This window comes from Chrysochloris asiatica, unplaced genomic scaffold (genome assembly GCF_000296735.1).
Source record: "Chrysochloris asiatica unplaced genomic scaffold, ChrAsi1.0 scaffold00029, whole genome shotgun sequence".
NCBI lineage: Eukaryota > Metazoa > Chordata > Mammalia > Afrosoricida > Chrysochloridae > Chrysochloris > Chrysochloris asiatica.
In genome coordinates, this window is record NW_006408547.1 from 25603348 (window position 1) to 25619688 (window position 16341).

Sequence of the window (16341 nt, forward strand, 5' to 3'; positions counted from 1 at the left end):
GGGGAGAGTGCTCAGGGGAGACCCTCTGAAGAGATGGTGGGGGAGAGCACTCAGGGGAGACCCTCTGAGGAGACCAGAGCTGAGAGTTGAGACCAGACGAATAAGAAGCCAGCTGAGCTGCGAGGTGGAAGAAGAGGGAACTACATGTGTAAGGGCCTAGGGACTAGGTTAGCCTTGGGACATACAGGACAAACGCTCGTGTGGTAAGCACAAGATGGCAAAGAATAGAGTAGTTGGTGAAGGTAGGTGGGTTTATGATTGTGGTAAGAAGTTTGGATTTTTTTAAAGGATTGTGTTCCAAGAGCAATTGGAAACTATTGGGGGTATGACCTTGAGCGAGGCAGGATCTCTGATTGTGTTACCCCCCCCTCCCACACACACACACACCCGAGCGCTGGTGCGCCCTATGTAATACATGGTGATACCAGTGGAAGCAGCCCGGTCACTGGGTGGGAGGGTTGTCCAGCCAGGTCCCTAGGCAGGACGAGTAGACCCAGAATGCACTTTGAGGCTAGGACTGACAGAAATTGGATGAACAAGACAAGGAACTGAAAGACTCTCAAGACCCCAGTGTATCTCAGCAGATGAGTGGATGGAGCACAGCATTCCTGACATGGAGACAGCGTTGGGAAGACAGTCCTGGGGCCAGAATTGCGATTTCACTGTAGAATGTATTAAATTTAAGAGGAGGCCAAAGCAAAGCAAATTGTTTACAGAACTTTCCCTGTCTCCATTCCTCTTCACTCCGCTTTTATCTGTCCCCTTGTATAGGACAAGTCAGGACAAGAACAGTGTTCGGTCATCGCCAGCAACCTGGCAGCCATCCCTCCCACAGTCCTCTCTGCTCAGCGGAGTTCTGTAACCCACACAGAATGCACACACCATACTCACAGCTACACGGTTTCTTAGGGGAGTTGTCAGGTGCCGTGGAGTCGGTTCTGAGTCATCGCGACCCTGTGTACGGTTTCCGAGGAGCGGCTGGTGGGTTTGAACTGCCCAGCTTGTGGTGGGCAGTTCAGTGGTGATCCTCCAGCCCCACACCAGGAATTAGCAGGTTACAATTCGGAGAACATTTCTTCCTGTCAGGACAGCGTCTCCTCTGTCATGTCCACAGGCAGGCCTCTCTGGCTTCTGCCCTGTTCCAGTAAAGGGTGCAGAGCTCCTTTAATGCTGCTGACCCGTGACCACAGGCACACCACTCCACCCTCGGCTTCAGTTTGAGGGCTCTAGGCTCTAGCTCCACGCGTCAGCACACCTAGCTCTCCAGTTCAGTGTCTGGAGGCATCCCATCTACAGATGAGCCTGCTGCCCAAAGCTCCTCAGCTTTACTGGCTCCGGGGGCCAGGAAGTCCAGTGCTCTGGCTCTTGTTTGATGGTAGTGACGTGGGCCACCTGTGTCTGAGGTGGCTTGTTTTATGCCCTGCTGACAGTCACCCACAGCTGAGACCTACAACCCATCAGCATCTTCCCTTACGCAGACTCCAGGCTGAAGAGCTGCTCGTGGCTGACGGCGCTGCGGTCTTGTCACGGCAGTAGTGACACAACCTTGAGGACAGGCCATCCAGCCATTCCTGCTGTGCTCTCCTAAAGTGCTGCCACTTCCCATGCCTCCTGTGCTCCCAGCACCCTGCTTGGAGTCTGGTGCACACTTGAGCCTTTGTCTTGTGTGTGTGTGTGTGGGGTGCCCGGGGGGGGCACAGTGATTTAGTGGTGCTAACTGAAAGGTTGGTGGTTTGAACCCACCTGGGGCATCTTCCTTTGTAAGATGCACAGCCGTGGAGACCCTATGGGGCAGTTCTACTCCAAGTTGAATTGACTCTGTGGCAGTGGATTGGTTATAAAGACATATTTGCCATTTCAGTATTTTTTTAATGCACAATTCAGTGACATGGATTTGTTCATCTTGTTTTGCATCCAACATCTTTCCAGATTTCCATCCAGAATGCACTGCTTTGACATGATTTCCCTGTTTGTTACACAGGCTGATCTTTGACCTTCATGAGCCAACATTAGTCATCCTGAGCTGGGGATCGTGCTTGACCCAGGAACCACCAGGCAGGAAGGAGGGCTCTTGTGATACCTTACATTTGTCATAAACATGCAGGCATCTGAACACTTGTTAGCTCTCACTACTGTGGAGCCGCCTGAAGTAAAGCTGTCTGGCTATCTCCCTAACTCGAGAGCCCGTGTACTTTTAACAACATGCTGAAAGGTACAGAGAAGATCTATAAGACTTGATCTGAATCCCATAGGACCACAGAGCTCTTGGAGAATCTGGTAAACGTTTTCTCTAGAAAATGTGCACAGACATCATTATACAATATTTTACACAGGTTTTCAAAGTGTTCACGAACCCTAAATCTCAGGAAACACAGCCCAGGGACTCCCCTCTTCTTGGATAAGTCACATGGTTGAACTTAATTCCTGTTCCTAGGAACTCTCAAAATGCCATATCAGCCTTCAGGTGTTGTTGTTAGGTGCTATTGTGTCTGCTCCGACTCACAGTGACCCTGAGCACAACAGAACAAAACACTGCCCAGTCCTGTTGTTGTTAAGTGCCATTGAGTTGGTTCCAACCCATGGCCACCCTGTACAGGGTTTCCGAGGCTGTAAATCTTCATGGGAACAGAAAGCCTCATCTCTCCCACGGAGCAGCTGGTAGTTTCGAACTGCTGACCTTAAGGTTCGCAACCCAGTTCATAACCACTGCGCTACCAGAGCTCCTTGTCATCGTTACACTTGAGCCCATTGCTGCTGTCACTGTGCCAGTCCATCTTGTTTCGGGGGGGTCGGGGGCACGTCTTCTTTTTCACTGACTGTCCACTATACCAGGCATCATGTCTTGATAGTAAGTCCCAAGTATGAGAGATGAACTCTGGCTAGTCTGGCTTCTAAGGAGCACTCTGGCTGCACTTTTCCAACACAGACCTGTTTTGTTCTTTTGCAAATCCATGGTACTTATAATATTCTCCTCCAACACCATAATTCAGATGCATCAACTCTTCTACGATCTTCCTTATTCCCAGTCCAACTTTGACACGCATGTGAGGCTATTGAAAATACCATGGCTTGCGTCAGGCTTATCTTAGTCCTCAAGCTGACATCTCTGCTCTTCAACACTTTAAAAAGGTCTTGTGCAGCAGATCTGCCTAATGTAATACCTCGTTTGATTTCTTGACTGCTGCTTCCATGAGTGTTGATGGTGGATATGAGCAAAGTGAAGTCTTTAACAATGTCAGTCTTTTCTCCATTGATCATGATAGTGTTTCTTGGTCCAGTGGTGAGGATTTTTGTTTTCTTTATCCATCAGGAGAATCCAGTAATTGTGACCTGTAAGACCTGAGGAACAGAAAGACCCACAGAATCTTTTACTTCCACCTATAAGCTGAATGGCTATTCAAACCACCTCACCATGGATAGTCCATACCATACCTCTTGGAACTGGTTTATCTTATATAAATACCCTTAGGCCTACTACTGCGTGTTTGATCAAATCAGACTGTTGCGATAGGAGACTTGAAGACTAGGGTCAGAGTTGGTGGAAACATTCATTCCTTGTTCTTTGATGCTTTTTGGTGTGACTCTGGGATAAAGCACTGGACTGCAAGGTTGGTTCGAACCACAAGGATGGTAGTTCAAACTTACCAGCCACTCCTTGGGAACCCTATACAGAGTCGCTATGCATCAGAACCAACTTGATGGCACTTAACAACAGCAATAACTACATTACTTGACAATGTTGTTGTTGTTGATAAGTGTTGTTGAGTCGGTTCTGACTCACAGTGACTCTGTATGAGGTTTCCGAGGAGCAACTTCTAACCTTGTGGTTCAGGCCAGGCTTGTGGTCGGGGGCTTTATCCTGCAGCGCCACGCCATGACTTGGCTATATGGTGACAAAATAGGAACTTTCCAGGATGTAGTTTATGTACATAGAGATTTAAAAAAAATAATTCTATTTCTCCTCTAATAATGTTAAAGATTAAGTTGAAAACCTTTATTGAAAATAAAGAAGCTTTATTTGAGAAGTTAAATAATACATTACGATTTTTTGTTTTAGCTAGAAGAACCACACCTCTTTTGGAATATATTAAAAATAGAAAACTGGAGAAGCAGGTAGGTCTGTCCTTTCATCTAATGTCTACCCTCCCTGTTACTGCCGTCTCCTTCCACCATTTCTACACACACTTTTCTGTAACTTCAGCGAATTCGAGAAGAGAAGCGAGAAGAACGAAGGAGACGGGAATTAGAAAAGAAACGCTTACGGGAAGAAGAGAAAAGAAAAAGAAGAGAGGAAGAAAGATGTAAGAGAAAGGAGGCCGACAAACAGAAGAAAACTATTGAGGAAGAAAGAAAGATCAAGGTAATTGTGAGTAAACCTGGCGTTTCTTTCCTAAAATGGACTCTCCTGTACTGACTGTCCCTTTTAGGGTTTGTAACATTAGTCTTCGAGACACTTTCAATTAATCTCTTCTTTTATTACTGTCGCTCCCTTTTCTTGATTTTAAGATAGAGATTTTCAAAGTATGTTCGAGAAAGCATAAGGCGTTCCTTACATGGCCTGTGACCTTGGAAGTCTTTGGTATAGGAGAGGTGGTGGTTGTTAAGTGCCGTCGAGTCGATTCCAACCCAGAGTGACCCTGTATAGGGTTTCCAAGGAGCAGCTGGTGAGCTTGAACCACTTACCTTGCAGCTCAAATGACTTTGCAGTCTGAAACATTAGCCCACAGCGCCACACAGAAGGGTCAAAAAGGACTGCTAAGTACAAGGTCCATGGTTCAAACCCACCAGCTGCTCCTCAAAACCATAGACAGGGTTGGTATGAGTCAGCACCACCTCAACAGCACTTAACACCAACAACAGTGTGGGCATAAAGCAGGGTACTTCACCCAGAGCGCACCAACCGATTTCAACTCGTAGTGACCGCCTGTGTGTCCGAGTGGACTGTGCGTCTCTGGTTTTCAGAAGTAGACTACGGGGCCTTCTGAGGCGTCTCTGGGTAAACTTCAACCTTTTGGTGATCAGTAGCACAGTGACCATCTACACCACCCAGGGACTCCGCACCCAGATTAGCCAATGTTCAATGTTCTCTTTAAAATTTTCTCTAAGGAAAAGGTCTCCTAACTGGAAAAAATACAAAACAAAACCCCACGTTTGAAAACGACTGGCTTAGCATATGCAGCTCGCCCTCACATATGGCTTCTCTCTCTGTCTGACATTATGCATTTATGACAACAATGAGAAATCTCCCATGCAACTGCTGTCCACATTCACAGCATACGTCTCACCTAGCAGTGGTGGCCACCAGAGGCAGGCAGCTGCATCGCAGTCGGAGTCGGGGACAGTGGTGTCTCTTGGGCAGGCTGTGACGCAATGTAACGAGGTAGTCATCTTCTACTTTGGGATCTGATGGGCTTATCATCCCTTTTTGCTAATTTTGGTGTGGCGCCATAGGATAAACACTTGACCGTAAGGTCAGTTCAAACCGCAAGGTCTGTGGTTCAAACCCACCTGCCACTCCTTGGAAGCCCTATACAGGGTTGTTAGGAGTCAGAACTGACTCGACGGTACTTCACAACTTTTCTCAATGCCCTGACCTTTCCAACCTAACTGTGTCCGTCAGTGAGGAGTGGCTGCGTCTGTTGTTCGTGTGGAGGCTAACTCCAGGTGTGACCCTTTGTTTTCTGGTAGCAGCAGTGGGCTGGTTTCTCTTGTGACTGATTCACGTGTTTCTGAGGCTACTCTAAGGCCCGTCGTCATGAGCTGTCCAGTCAGCTCTGACTCAGCGCAAGCCTACAGGGTGGAGCAGAGCTTCCCAGGGGTTTTCTGGGCTGAGGTCGCCTGTGGAGCGGATGCTGGCGTCAAACCACAGACCTTTCACTTAGCAGCCAAGTGCGTACCCCATGTCTCGTTAGGTTGTTTAACGTATGGAGGACATTGCTCTCTGTGTAAAATATGTTGGGAGTCCTGGTGTGGCGCCATGGGATAAGCACTTGGCCTGAAGGTCGATTTGAACCGCAAGGTCAGTGGACTGGACAGCACTTAACAATAGCAACCACAAAATATGTTGGGCCAGACTGAGATCCGTTCTTATGTGTTCAGTACTGTGTTTTGTTGTTAGATGCCATTGAGTCCGTTCTGACTCACAGACCCTGTATAGGGTTTCCGAGGAGCGTCTGATGGGTTGAACCTCTGACCTTGTGGTTCAAACTCACCTTGTCTTGCAGTGCATTATCCTGCAACACCACACCGGGACTCCACTCTTGCAGATGACATCATTAAATCCAAATTTCAGCCAAATGTGCATCTTCCCTCTCCTGTGAAGGATTTAAAGTCTCACATAGGGATTTAAACGGAACCTTGATAGTACAGTGCTTAAAGTACTCAGCTCCTCACAGGAAGGTCAGCAGTTCAGAGCCACGAGCCGCTCTTCTGTGAAGACTCTGCTGTATCCTGTGGTGTTGCTGCAGGTAGCATTGACTTACAGCAGTGAGTGTTTGGCATAGGAATTCAGTAAAATTGGATGATAGGAAAAGAAAGTCAGAAATGAGGAAGAATATACTGGAAATCGAAAGGATGGGGAAGAGCTGAGAGATAGTGGAGCTCAGGTCAGCTTCTGTTACTCTTGACCCTCAGAACCTAGAAGGTCGGTCAGAAACAGTTTTCATTATCCATGACGAGAAAACGTAGCCAGTTCTTTAAGGATGCAAATCTTTCTCTAGGGATTTGCTCTAAGAACAGCTTCTCCATAGATGCCATATGGGGTTTGCTAGCAATGGAGGGAAGAAGTTTTAACACTGTCCCTACGAAAGCTTCCAAGCATTGCCACCAGTCAGGCTAGGTTACAATAACAAATTGTCTCAAAATCTGACTGAAAGTAGATTTCGTGTTCATGCTCCACGTCCAGTTCTTGTCCATTGTGCCTCGGCTCGTAATAATTCAGCAACCCCGGCTGGTACCTCATCTTGGAATGTGCTTCCGCGGCCTCCATGATGGGGTCGGTGGTGTGTGATGTGGCCGACCGCTCACTAGCACTTAAAGTCCCCATGTGGGCGAGACACACGCTCCTCTGCCTGCCTGCCGTTGGCTAAGACCCGATGTATGGCCCCACTTCAGTGGAAAAGTGCACCATTACCCACATCCAAGAAGAACGGAAATCTGAACTAGATGATGAGCAGCGCTGAGGAACAACATAATTTATGAAGAATCTTTCTTGAAAAGTCCCTTTAAAATGCAGCTTTGTGCGTGGTACGGGGTAGGAGCCAGATAGTGGTGCTCTAGTCCACTTGCTTCAAGGGTGAAAGCTAGATGTGCAAGAAAACGTTTATTCCACGAGAAAAGTCATCCACAATAGTTTCTTTCAACTTGACTTTGATAAGAATTGGATCAAAATGTGTACAGATCTGGGCACAGATTGATGTATGTACCCAAAACCTCATAATCTGGTAATAACTGATAAAATCGGGGACCCCAGAAAGATGATTAGATTGGCCATCCACATGTGCAATGACATGTCCCTCGTGGGTAAAGCCAGGGTTTTCTTCAGGAAGTAATTTGGAGAGCAGTGTTTTTTGTTGGCTGCATGCTTATTTAAGTGTTCTGATGTTGGGTGGAACGTTCTGTGTATGTCAGTTAGGTCCAGTTGGCTTATGGTGTCATGTTTTCGGTGCCTTTGGTGACCTTTTTGATGTTCCATCAGTAATGAACAGTACATGTGTGTTGAAGTCTTGTAGTAGTCTCGGGGAGCTGTCTAGTCCTCCTTCCATTACTAGTGTTTGTTGACTGTATTTTGGAGCTTTGCTGCTAGATGTATTGTTGTTGTTAGGTGCCATCGAGTCAGTTCAATTCATAGTGACCCTGTAAAGCGTTTCCGAGAAGCGGCTGGTGAGCTTGAATGACTGACCTTGCAGTTCAAAGCGACCTTGTAGTTCAAAGTGACTTTGCAGTCCAGCGCATTCACACATGTGTAATTGTTATATCTTCTTGCTGGATCAACCCCATTGTTATTATGTGATGCCCTTCTTTATCTCTCATAGCAGATTTTGATTTAAAATCTATCTTATCTGATACCAGTATGTCCCTCCCTGTTCTTTCTTGCTTACTGGTAGCATGGGATATTTTTTCCATCCTCTTTTGTGTTTTAATTATTTTCTTGTATTGTTTGGACTTAACTGCTTACAATTTTGCTGTTGTATTGTTTTCAGGATTTAATTTTTGAGTTTGTTTGTGATCTCATGTGCAAGGTGAATGTCTCATAGACAGGAAGAGAGCGCATTGTGTTGTATCGTTACTCCGCCACGCTCTGGCTCTCGTTTGGCCCACTGAGACCGAGGTTTACTGGAAACATGTTGACCTCATTTTGTTGTGGGTTTTCAGTAGTTTGTAGCTTAGTTTTTTAATTCTGATTTTGTATGTTTGGCTGCTTTCTTTTGAAGGCCCTTTTTGCTTCCTTCTCTTCTTCTGAATTTTTTTATCAGTGATTTCCTAGTGTGCCACTGTGGGTTAAGGCACTGAACTGCAAAGTCAGTTTGAACTGCAAGATCAGTGGTTCAAGCCCACCATCCGCTTCTCGGCAGCCCTATACAGGGTCGCTGTGAGTAGGTACTGACCCGATGGCACTGAACAACAATAACCATATATATTGCATTTGTTGTTGTTTTTGTTGTTAAGTGTGGTTGCGTTGGTTCCGACTCCTAGTGACCCAGTATAAGGTTTCCCAGGAGCAGCTGGTAAGTGTGAACCATCAGCCTTGTGGTTCAGACCTTCCTTGTGCTTCTGTGTTTATCCTACAATGCCACACCAGGACTCCTATATTACATTGCTGTTGTTGTTGTTGTTGTTAAGTGCCATCAAGTCGTTTCCAACCCATAACGACCCTGTATAGGTTTTCCAAGGAGCAGCTGGTGAGCTTGAACTGTGGACCTTGCAGTTCCAGTGGCTTTGCAGTTTGGCGCATTAACCCACAGCGCCACACCAGAACTCTTATATTACATTACACAACTGAAAATGGCACCATTTGACACATGAACAGTCGCTAACGTCTAACCAACACGGACTCTGAATGCTCCTCCTGGTCTCATCGCCGTGGGCGCATCATCATTAAGCACAGCAGTACAGCCTGTATCTCATACATTTACTTCCTAATTATTGCTTACCAACTTGGTGTATTGTTTGCAGGATTTAATTCCTGAGTTTATTCCCTGAAAATATACTGGGACCTCATGATTGTCCATGTTATTGTGTTTTCTGGAGATGTCTTGGATATCATGTTTAATAAAGTAGAGGGTCAGAAAAAAAGAGGAAGACCCCCCAACGAGATGCCTGGGCACAGTGGCAGCAGCGATGGGCTCATCAGTTGTGAGGCAACAATTGTGAGGTTGGCCCGGGATCAGGTAGGGTTTTGTTCTGTTGTGCATAGGGTCGCTGTGAGTCAGTACTGACTTGATAGCGCCTAACAACAACAACTCTCTCTGTTTTTTGTTTGTGCTTTTTTTCCCTGTATATATACAATAATGTACATTGCTGTTGTTAAATACTGTCGAGTCAGTTCTGACTCCTGGCGACCCTGTAGGGTTTCTGAGGCTGTAAATTCTGCTGGGAGCAGAAAGCCTCGTCTTTCACCTGCAGAGTAGATGGTGGGCTCGACCCACTGATAGTGCTGACCATATGGAGCCACCACGCTCCCCTGTGTCTACAGGTATTTATTTATTGAATGTGGGTGGACTCCTTGAATGATGCGAAACTGGTCCAGTAGGGACAAACTCCCAGAGCTTCTACTTGTTGAGCAATGTCTTGATATCCCCTCATTCTTAAATGACAACTTTGCTGAGTAAAAGAATGCTTGGTTAGCAGTTCTTTAGAAATGTTTCTCCGTTGTCTTGTGGCCCCTGGAGTTTCTGGAGGGCAGTTACACTGAATCTAATGGACGACCCCTTGGTTTGTTAGATGGCATTTTTCTCTTGTTGCTTTCCAAATTCTCTCTTGTCTTTGATTTTCAAGAATTGTATTTGGATATGGTGTAGAATTTTGTGTTTCTTCTAATTGGGGCTTGTGTAGCTTCCTGTATTTGCAGACTTGGCGCTCCCTTCTGGTCTGGGAAATTCTCTCTGATTGTCTCCTGGAATATTGTTGACATGCTTTCATGGTGTCATGGTGTCAGGGTGCGCTGGGATTTCCAGTAATTCTAATGCTAGACTTCTTCATTTAATCCCACATTTCCATTTGCCTTTGTTCATTTTTACTTGTTCTTCTGTTTCTCTTGAGACTTGCTCAGTTTGGTTATTTTGTTGGCTGGTTCACTTTTCACTTTGTCTACCTTCTGTCTGTTCAGTGTGATTGGTGTCTTCTCTTGCTCCTTCTGACTCAGTTGCTTTCTTCAGTTCCAGAAATTCTCCTCTTTTTTTTTTTTTTTTTAAATGTTATAGATTTCCTTGTTGAGTCTCTCATTTTGTTTCTTCATTTGTTTCTGGTTCATAGCTAGCTTTCTGTGTGTTTTTGCTTCTCTTAAGCATATTTGGTGTGACGCTGTGGGTTAATGCGTTGGACTGCATAGTAGTTTAAATCAAAAGGTCAGCAGTTCAAGTTCACCAGTCACTCCTTGGAAACTCTATCTAGGGTCACTATGGGTCGGAACCGACTCCACGGCACTTCACCACAACAGCAAGAAGCATATTCACTTGGAGGAAGACTCATTAGCAACCTGCGATATACAGACAATACAACCTTGCCTGCTGGAAGGAGGAGGATTTAAAACAATTACGGATGATGATCCAAGACCATGATCCTCCATTATGGGCTGTATCTCAATGTAAAGAAAATAAATATCCTCACCAGTAGCCCACTCAACAGCATCCATATCAATGGAGAAAAGATTGAAGTAGTCAAAAGTTTCATTTTGCTCAGATCAACCACCAACACTCCTGGAAGCAGCAGTCATGAAATCAAACAACCTGTTGCATTAGGCCAGTCTGCCGCACAAGACCTCTTTACAGTGTTGAAGAGCAAAGATGTCAGTGTGAGGACTGAGGTGGGTCTGACCCAAGCCATGGTATTTTCAGTAGTTTCATATGCATGTGAAAGTTGGACAGTGAATAAGGAAGACCGTAGCAGAATCAATGCATTTGAGTTATGGTGTTGGAGGAACATATTAAAAGTACCTTGGACTGCCAGAAAACAAACAGATCTGTGTTGGGAGAAGTAACAGCCACAATGCTCCTTAGAAGCCAAGATGGCCAGACTTCGTCTCTCATACTTCAGACATATTATCAGGAAGGATCAGTTCCTGGAGAAGGGCATCATATTTCGTAAACTGGATGGTCAGCAGAAAAGAGGGAGACCCCCAATGAGATGGATTGGCACAGTGGCAACAGCAGTGGGCTCAAGCATGGGGACAACTGTGAGGATGGTGTAGGACCCGACAATGTTTCGATCTCTTGTGCACAGGGTCACTACGGGTCAGAACTGCCTCGATGACACCTAACAACAGCAACAAAGCACTGTATTCTGAAAATTTTCCATTTTTCCCATTATCCTGGCCTTCCTAGGAGGAAAAGATCTCTTCTTCATGTTTTGCTTTGATTGGTCCTTCTTCTCCTGTGTTTTACTAGTTTTTGTTGACCTGTAGCCATTTAGGTATCTTTTTTTTTAACTTTAAATTTCGTATTCTGGTTTTTGTGGTAAATTTTTCTGATTGGTGGCACATTGAAGAAGCACTCAGCTAGCTGCTCCACAGGAGAAAGATGCATGAGCTTGCTTCTACCAAGACTCAGAGCCCTCCAAGCACACAAGGCTGGCTGCTCCACTCCAGTCCACAGGGTGGGACCCTGTGAGCTGGACTCCACCTAGCAACTGGGGGTGTGGGTTCTTCTCCTGGGAATCACTAGAGGGCATTCTGCTTTGAAAACATTTTATTGTGAATTGTCATTGTTATTAAGTGCCTTGAGTGAGTTCTGACTCACAGCAACCCTGTATAGGGTTTTCAAGGAGCAGCTGGTGGGTTTGAACAGGCAACCTTTCAGTTAACAATCCAGTGCTGACCCTACAGCACCACAGAGAAGATCGTCACTTTTATATTCAACCAATCACACACTTTGTTTCATCTCAGTGATTGCAGTCCCCACCATGCACCACCAGTGATCCCTCCTCCTCCCTGTGGATCAGCAGTGATTCCTCCCTGTTTCCACCCCACCCACCTTCCCATCCCTTCCCAACTTTGTCCTCAGGTAAATGGTGCCCGTTTGATCTTGACTGGTTGACTATTGCATGACGAGCATACCCTACTAGTGTTGCTGTACCCCCACTATACACCTGTGTACTGCTCGGCTGAAAACTGAGCCGTGAGACTGAGGTCTGTTCCAGACCTGGGGGGAACTGAAAGCCCTAGTCTCGGGCTCCTTGTACACTGAAGGTTTTCAATGCTCATACAAGAGTTCTGAAGGCTTCATCTCTGGGCTTCATTCAGTATACCCGCCTGGGTGGTTGGGAGATAATAGCTGGTAACAGACACTGATGTAAACAGTGGAGTTCTGCTTTCCCTCAGGGGCACCCCTGCACACACCCTCCTACAGTGTCACCTGTGGGCAGGGAGCCAGCTGTCCCCGCTTGGTTGCCGTTCCTCCAAAGTATCACCCTAACCCTGCTACCCTTGTAGTTCCTGCTGGTCCCCGTGCACATCTGCCTCAGGCCTCCATGAAATTCCGCAGCATGGCCTGGTAGCACTGGAGTCTCTCTCGACTTCCTCACAGTGGCTTGACCCGCAAATCCCACAGCCAATCTGCCACCGTAAAGATCGTCCCAAAACCTGGCAGCTCCTTCAGCGACGCTGTCTCTCCCTGTGTCCCATCCCAAAATGACTGCACTGAGCAAGTGCTCTCAATGGGTGTGGGTAGACACTCCACGTTCCTTTACTGTCCCCAACTCTCCACCACCTCAGCTACCACCCAAAGTCCTGAAATTCCAGGCGTGCTTGTTTCTACTCATTGTGAAGTGGGGGAGCACGGGGGAGCATCCACTCGCTTTCCCTTCTTGCTCCAAACTCTCTTATTTATAAAACAATGTATTTTACAAAATACTTTCAGAGTGATATTTTACTAATACTGCAATTTCTCAGCTTCTTAAGAAACCTGAAAAGGGAGAGGAACCAACCACAGAGAAACCAAAAGAAAGAGGAGAGGAAATTGGTATTGGAGATGGAAAATGGGAAAAATTTCCTAGCTGTCCAGTCATAAAATCCAAGTCTTTAGAAAGCTCACAGAAGAAACTCAAGGAAAAGTGAGTTGTGGTTTTGTTTTTAATGACCACATGAAATATTGAAAAGTTGTTATGAAGTCATAATCAACATGCTCTGCCGATATGAGCACACACATTATACTTGAAGGTGAAGAATTGATCTGGGCTGTGGTTGTACATGTTTGGTTCTGATTCTCATCCGTCACGTTGGGAGCTTAATAAAACCTTTCCTTCTGCAGCCTCAAGTCTGTCTTCTGAGCAGGGCCCTTTTCTTCTGGTGTTTTCCTTGATGACCGTCTGCCTGTCTTTGCCTAGTCTGTTTTCCCCTTTTGTCATTCTTTGGGGTGTCCTGGTACTGAATGTTATATTTTGAGACCTCTTCTCCCAGATTCTTTTGTGATTCTAGACACGTTTGTAGTTGGTTTTGAGATACCTTATCCCTTTGATCATCCACACTGCCGGATTGGGTTTGAACAGTGGCCAAACCTTCCTTTAATTTATTTACAAATTAAAAAAATTGAGACCCAGTCTTTAAGGACTAGAAAGTGGTTGTTTTGTTTTAATTGTGTGAAAATAGATAAACCACAACCTTAACCCGCACAGTAATCCAGTGGCATTGATTATATTTTTGGTATCCTGCCGCCATTGTCACTGTCCATTGAGAAGGGTGCTGATGGCGGAAATGGAGTTACTTGAAAGGCTGTGCTGCATCTCATGAAGTTGTCTTGATGCTTTGGGGCCAGAAGCAGTTACTCTTGGATGTTCGGAGTGTCTCACAGTCTCTCCTTGCTAAATGCCCATGAGTGCATTTGTTTTGTCCATTTCCTTGCTCATAAGGTCCTGCCCCAGCAGAGGTACCCTGAGCTGGGCTTACTTACCTGTGAATGGGAGACTTGTAACCTCTGCTCCACAGACCAGCCTTGAGAGAGACCCGCCAGCTGCTGCTCCCGAGGAGCCAGCTCTCAGCTCCCTAACCGTCAGGGTCTGCTTACCTTCGCCTCAATCCCCATGTGGGCTGGAATTCCCTTTTCTGTGGCCACAGAGCCTCAGGTTTGTCACCCTTATCCCAGCTCTCCTGCCTGTTTGTATCTAGTTCCCACAGAGAGAGTCTTGGTCCCCCGAATGTTCTGCTCAGAACTCCCAGTTGGAAGCTGGGCTCTAGTCGGAATGCTGAGTGGAAGGTCTGGTGAACAGGTTGTTGTTTTCCTGGCATCACGGTTACTGGAACCGTTTGTTACTGCTGTCTTAACACGCAATTTTGCTAAAGTTTTTCCCTCCATTTTTGTGATTGGTTTATTGAGTTCTTTATAAAATGAGTTTATATGTAATGATCAAATCCATTATCTTGTAGCACGGTTGTATTATTGAGGACTGTGTTATAAATGTGCCCATTCTCATGTTTCTGGCATGAATTCATGCTCTGCTTATAGGTCCCCACGTGTCTCCACTAGTCTTGCTGCGACTTCTGATCGGTGGATGGGCCACAGATACAGGGTGAGATCTTTTGTTTGTGGTGTGCGGAGGAGAAAGACTGGAAAACAAGTGAGCTTAGCAGTCCCGGATTCCTTGATTATTCACTTCACATTTAGAAATGTGTGCAGAACTAATGAGTGTGTTAATCTGTGAAGCTGGCAGTAACTGTTCTGGTGACGTTGGGCAATCACGCGGGCTGTCTCACTCCCTACGTGATGGAAGTTTCTGATGCAGGGAATTCTCTGTCCTTCGCGGTTTTTACGAAGATCTGGAAATAGTTCCATGCACACTGGAGGAGGTTTCAGAAAAATTCTTCATTCTGTCTTCCTCCCTTTTTTGCGTGAACTTTGTGAACCCCCCTCATGTATGTGTGTGTATATGTTAGTGTGAAATCTTTTAGGCACATACAGTGATACACATTATCATTATTTCTTTTAATCCATCATTTGATGAGTTTGAATTGAATGCCTGCTGTGTGTCCACCACTGTGGGGACTCTGGCATTACATTGATGAGCAGACTGTTGATTTTCTATCTTTGGGGGGCTCACAGTGTAGCGAGGAAGGCAGGTACTCAGCTAGCAATGCCAATCGGTATACTAACCGTCTATATTGAATCACAGGTCACAAAATGACAGTGAGAAAGAGCAAAGGGATACGGAGAGAAGATTTCGAGAAAAAGAGCTTGAAACACAGAGATGTCACTTGGATGATGGCAGGAAGCGTAGTGCTCACTGTGAATTCGATAAGTTTCTGAGAAGGACCGAAGATGAGCTGAAATGGGGGAAAGGGCTCCCTGCAGACCAAGGGAAGCCCACCTGCAGCTTCTCGGTGGAGGCGGTAGAGAGACTGGGGACAGAGAAGTGCGGTAGTGTCGCGGCACCCAGAAAGGAGCGCACGAGAAACAAGGTCCTTTCCCTCATTCCGCAGTCGTTAGAGGTCAGAGGGCTTCATCTGCTTTCCCCCAAACTGGGATTCTTTTATTGAACAAAAGTAGAAGAAAGTATCCATAGAGGTGCCTTTAGGTAAAGCCCCCGACGGTGGGGGGTGTTGTTCCCCCCCGGCTCTCACGTTGAACATTGTCTTAGACAGCATCATGTTTGGGGGGACTCAGCATTTACTTGGCTGAGTGTTTTGCTTACCCGGTAAACACTAAACCACGAAACAGTGAAGCCAGTGGTCATCTTTTCTCAGAGAATCCAAATGATGTTTCACTGAGGGAGAAAGGGGAATATAAAATGAGCACTTTTATACCATTTGCTTGAAATTAAGTTATGGCCAAATTATAAACCAGTAAAGAAAATACGAATGACAGTTTTTAGAACTGCGTCTTAACTGTTTTTGTGTGATGGCTATACATACATTCACACGCACACACATACATACACACACACACTTACATACATACACACATACATATGTACATACACACATACATACGTATATAAAAGAAACACGTGTCAAATCAATTTTTACATGTACAATTTAGTGACAGTTGATTATGTTCATCATATTGTACAACCATCACCGTCATCCTTTTCCAAATGACCCCACCACCATTAACAGCAACGAGTGGCCTTTAGCAGTGACCCCCTCTTACATTATGAGCAACTTGATGATTTGCTCAGGTACTGAGGTTATTCACA

General features: G+C 45.8%; 1 protein-coding gene across 1 annotated transcript in view; it reads left to right on the forward strand.

Annotated features, from left to right (window-relative positions):
• The window catches only part of UPF3A (UPF3 regulator of nonsense transcripts homolog A (yeast)), a 28580-nt gene that overhangs the window by 8391 nt on the left and 3848 nt on the right, over positions 1–16341 (forward strand). The window contains exons 6-9 of the mRNA XM_006851555.1: positions 4058–4113; positions 4202–4360; positions 13106–13266; positions 15319–15604. Coding sequence (XP_006851618.1) covers positions 4058–4113; positions 4202–4360; positions 13106–13266; positions 15319–15604 — 662 coding nt within the window. The remainder of the gene's footprint in view (positions 1–4057; positions 4114–4201; positions 4361–13105; positions 13267–15318; positions 15605–16341) is intronic.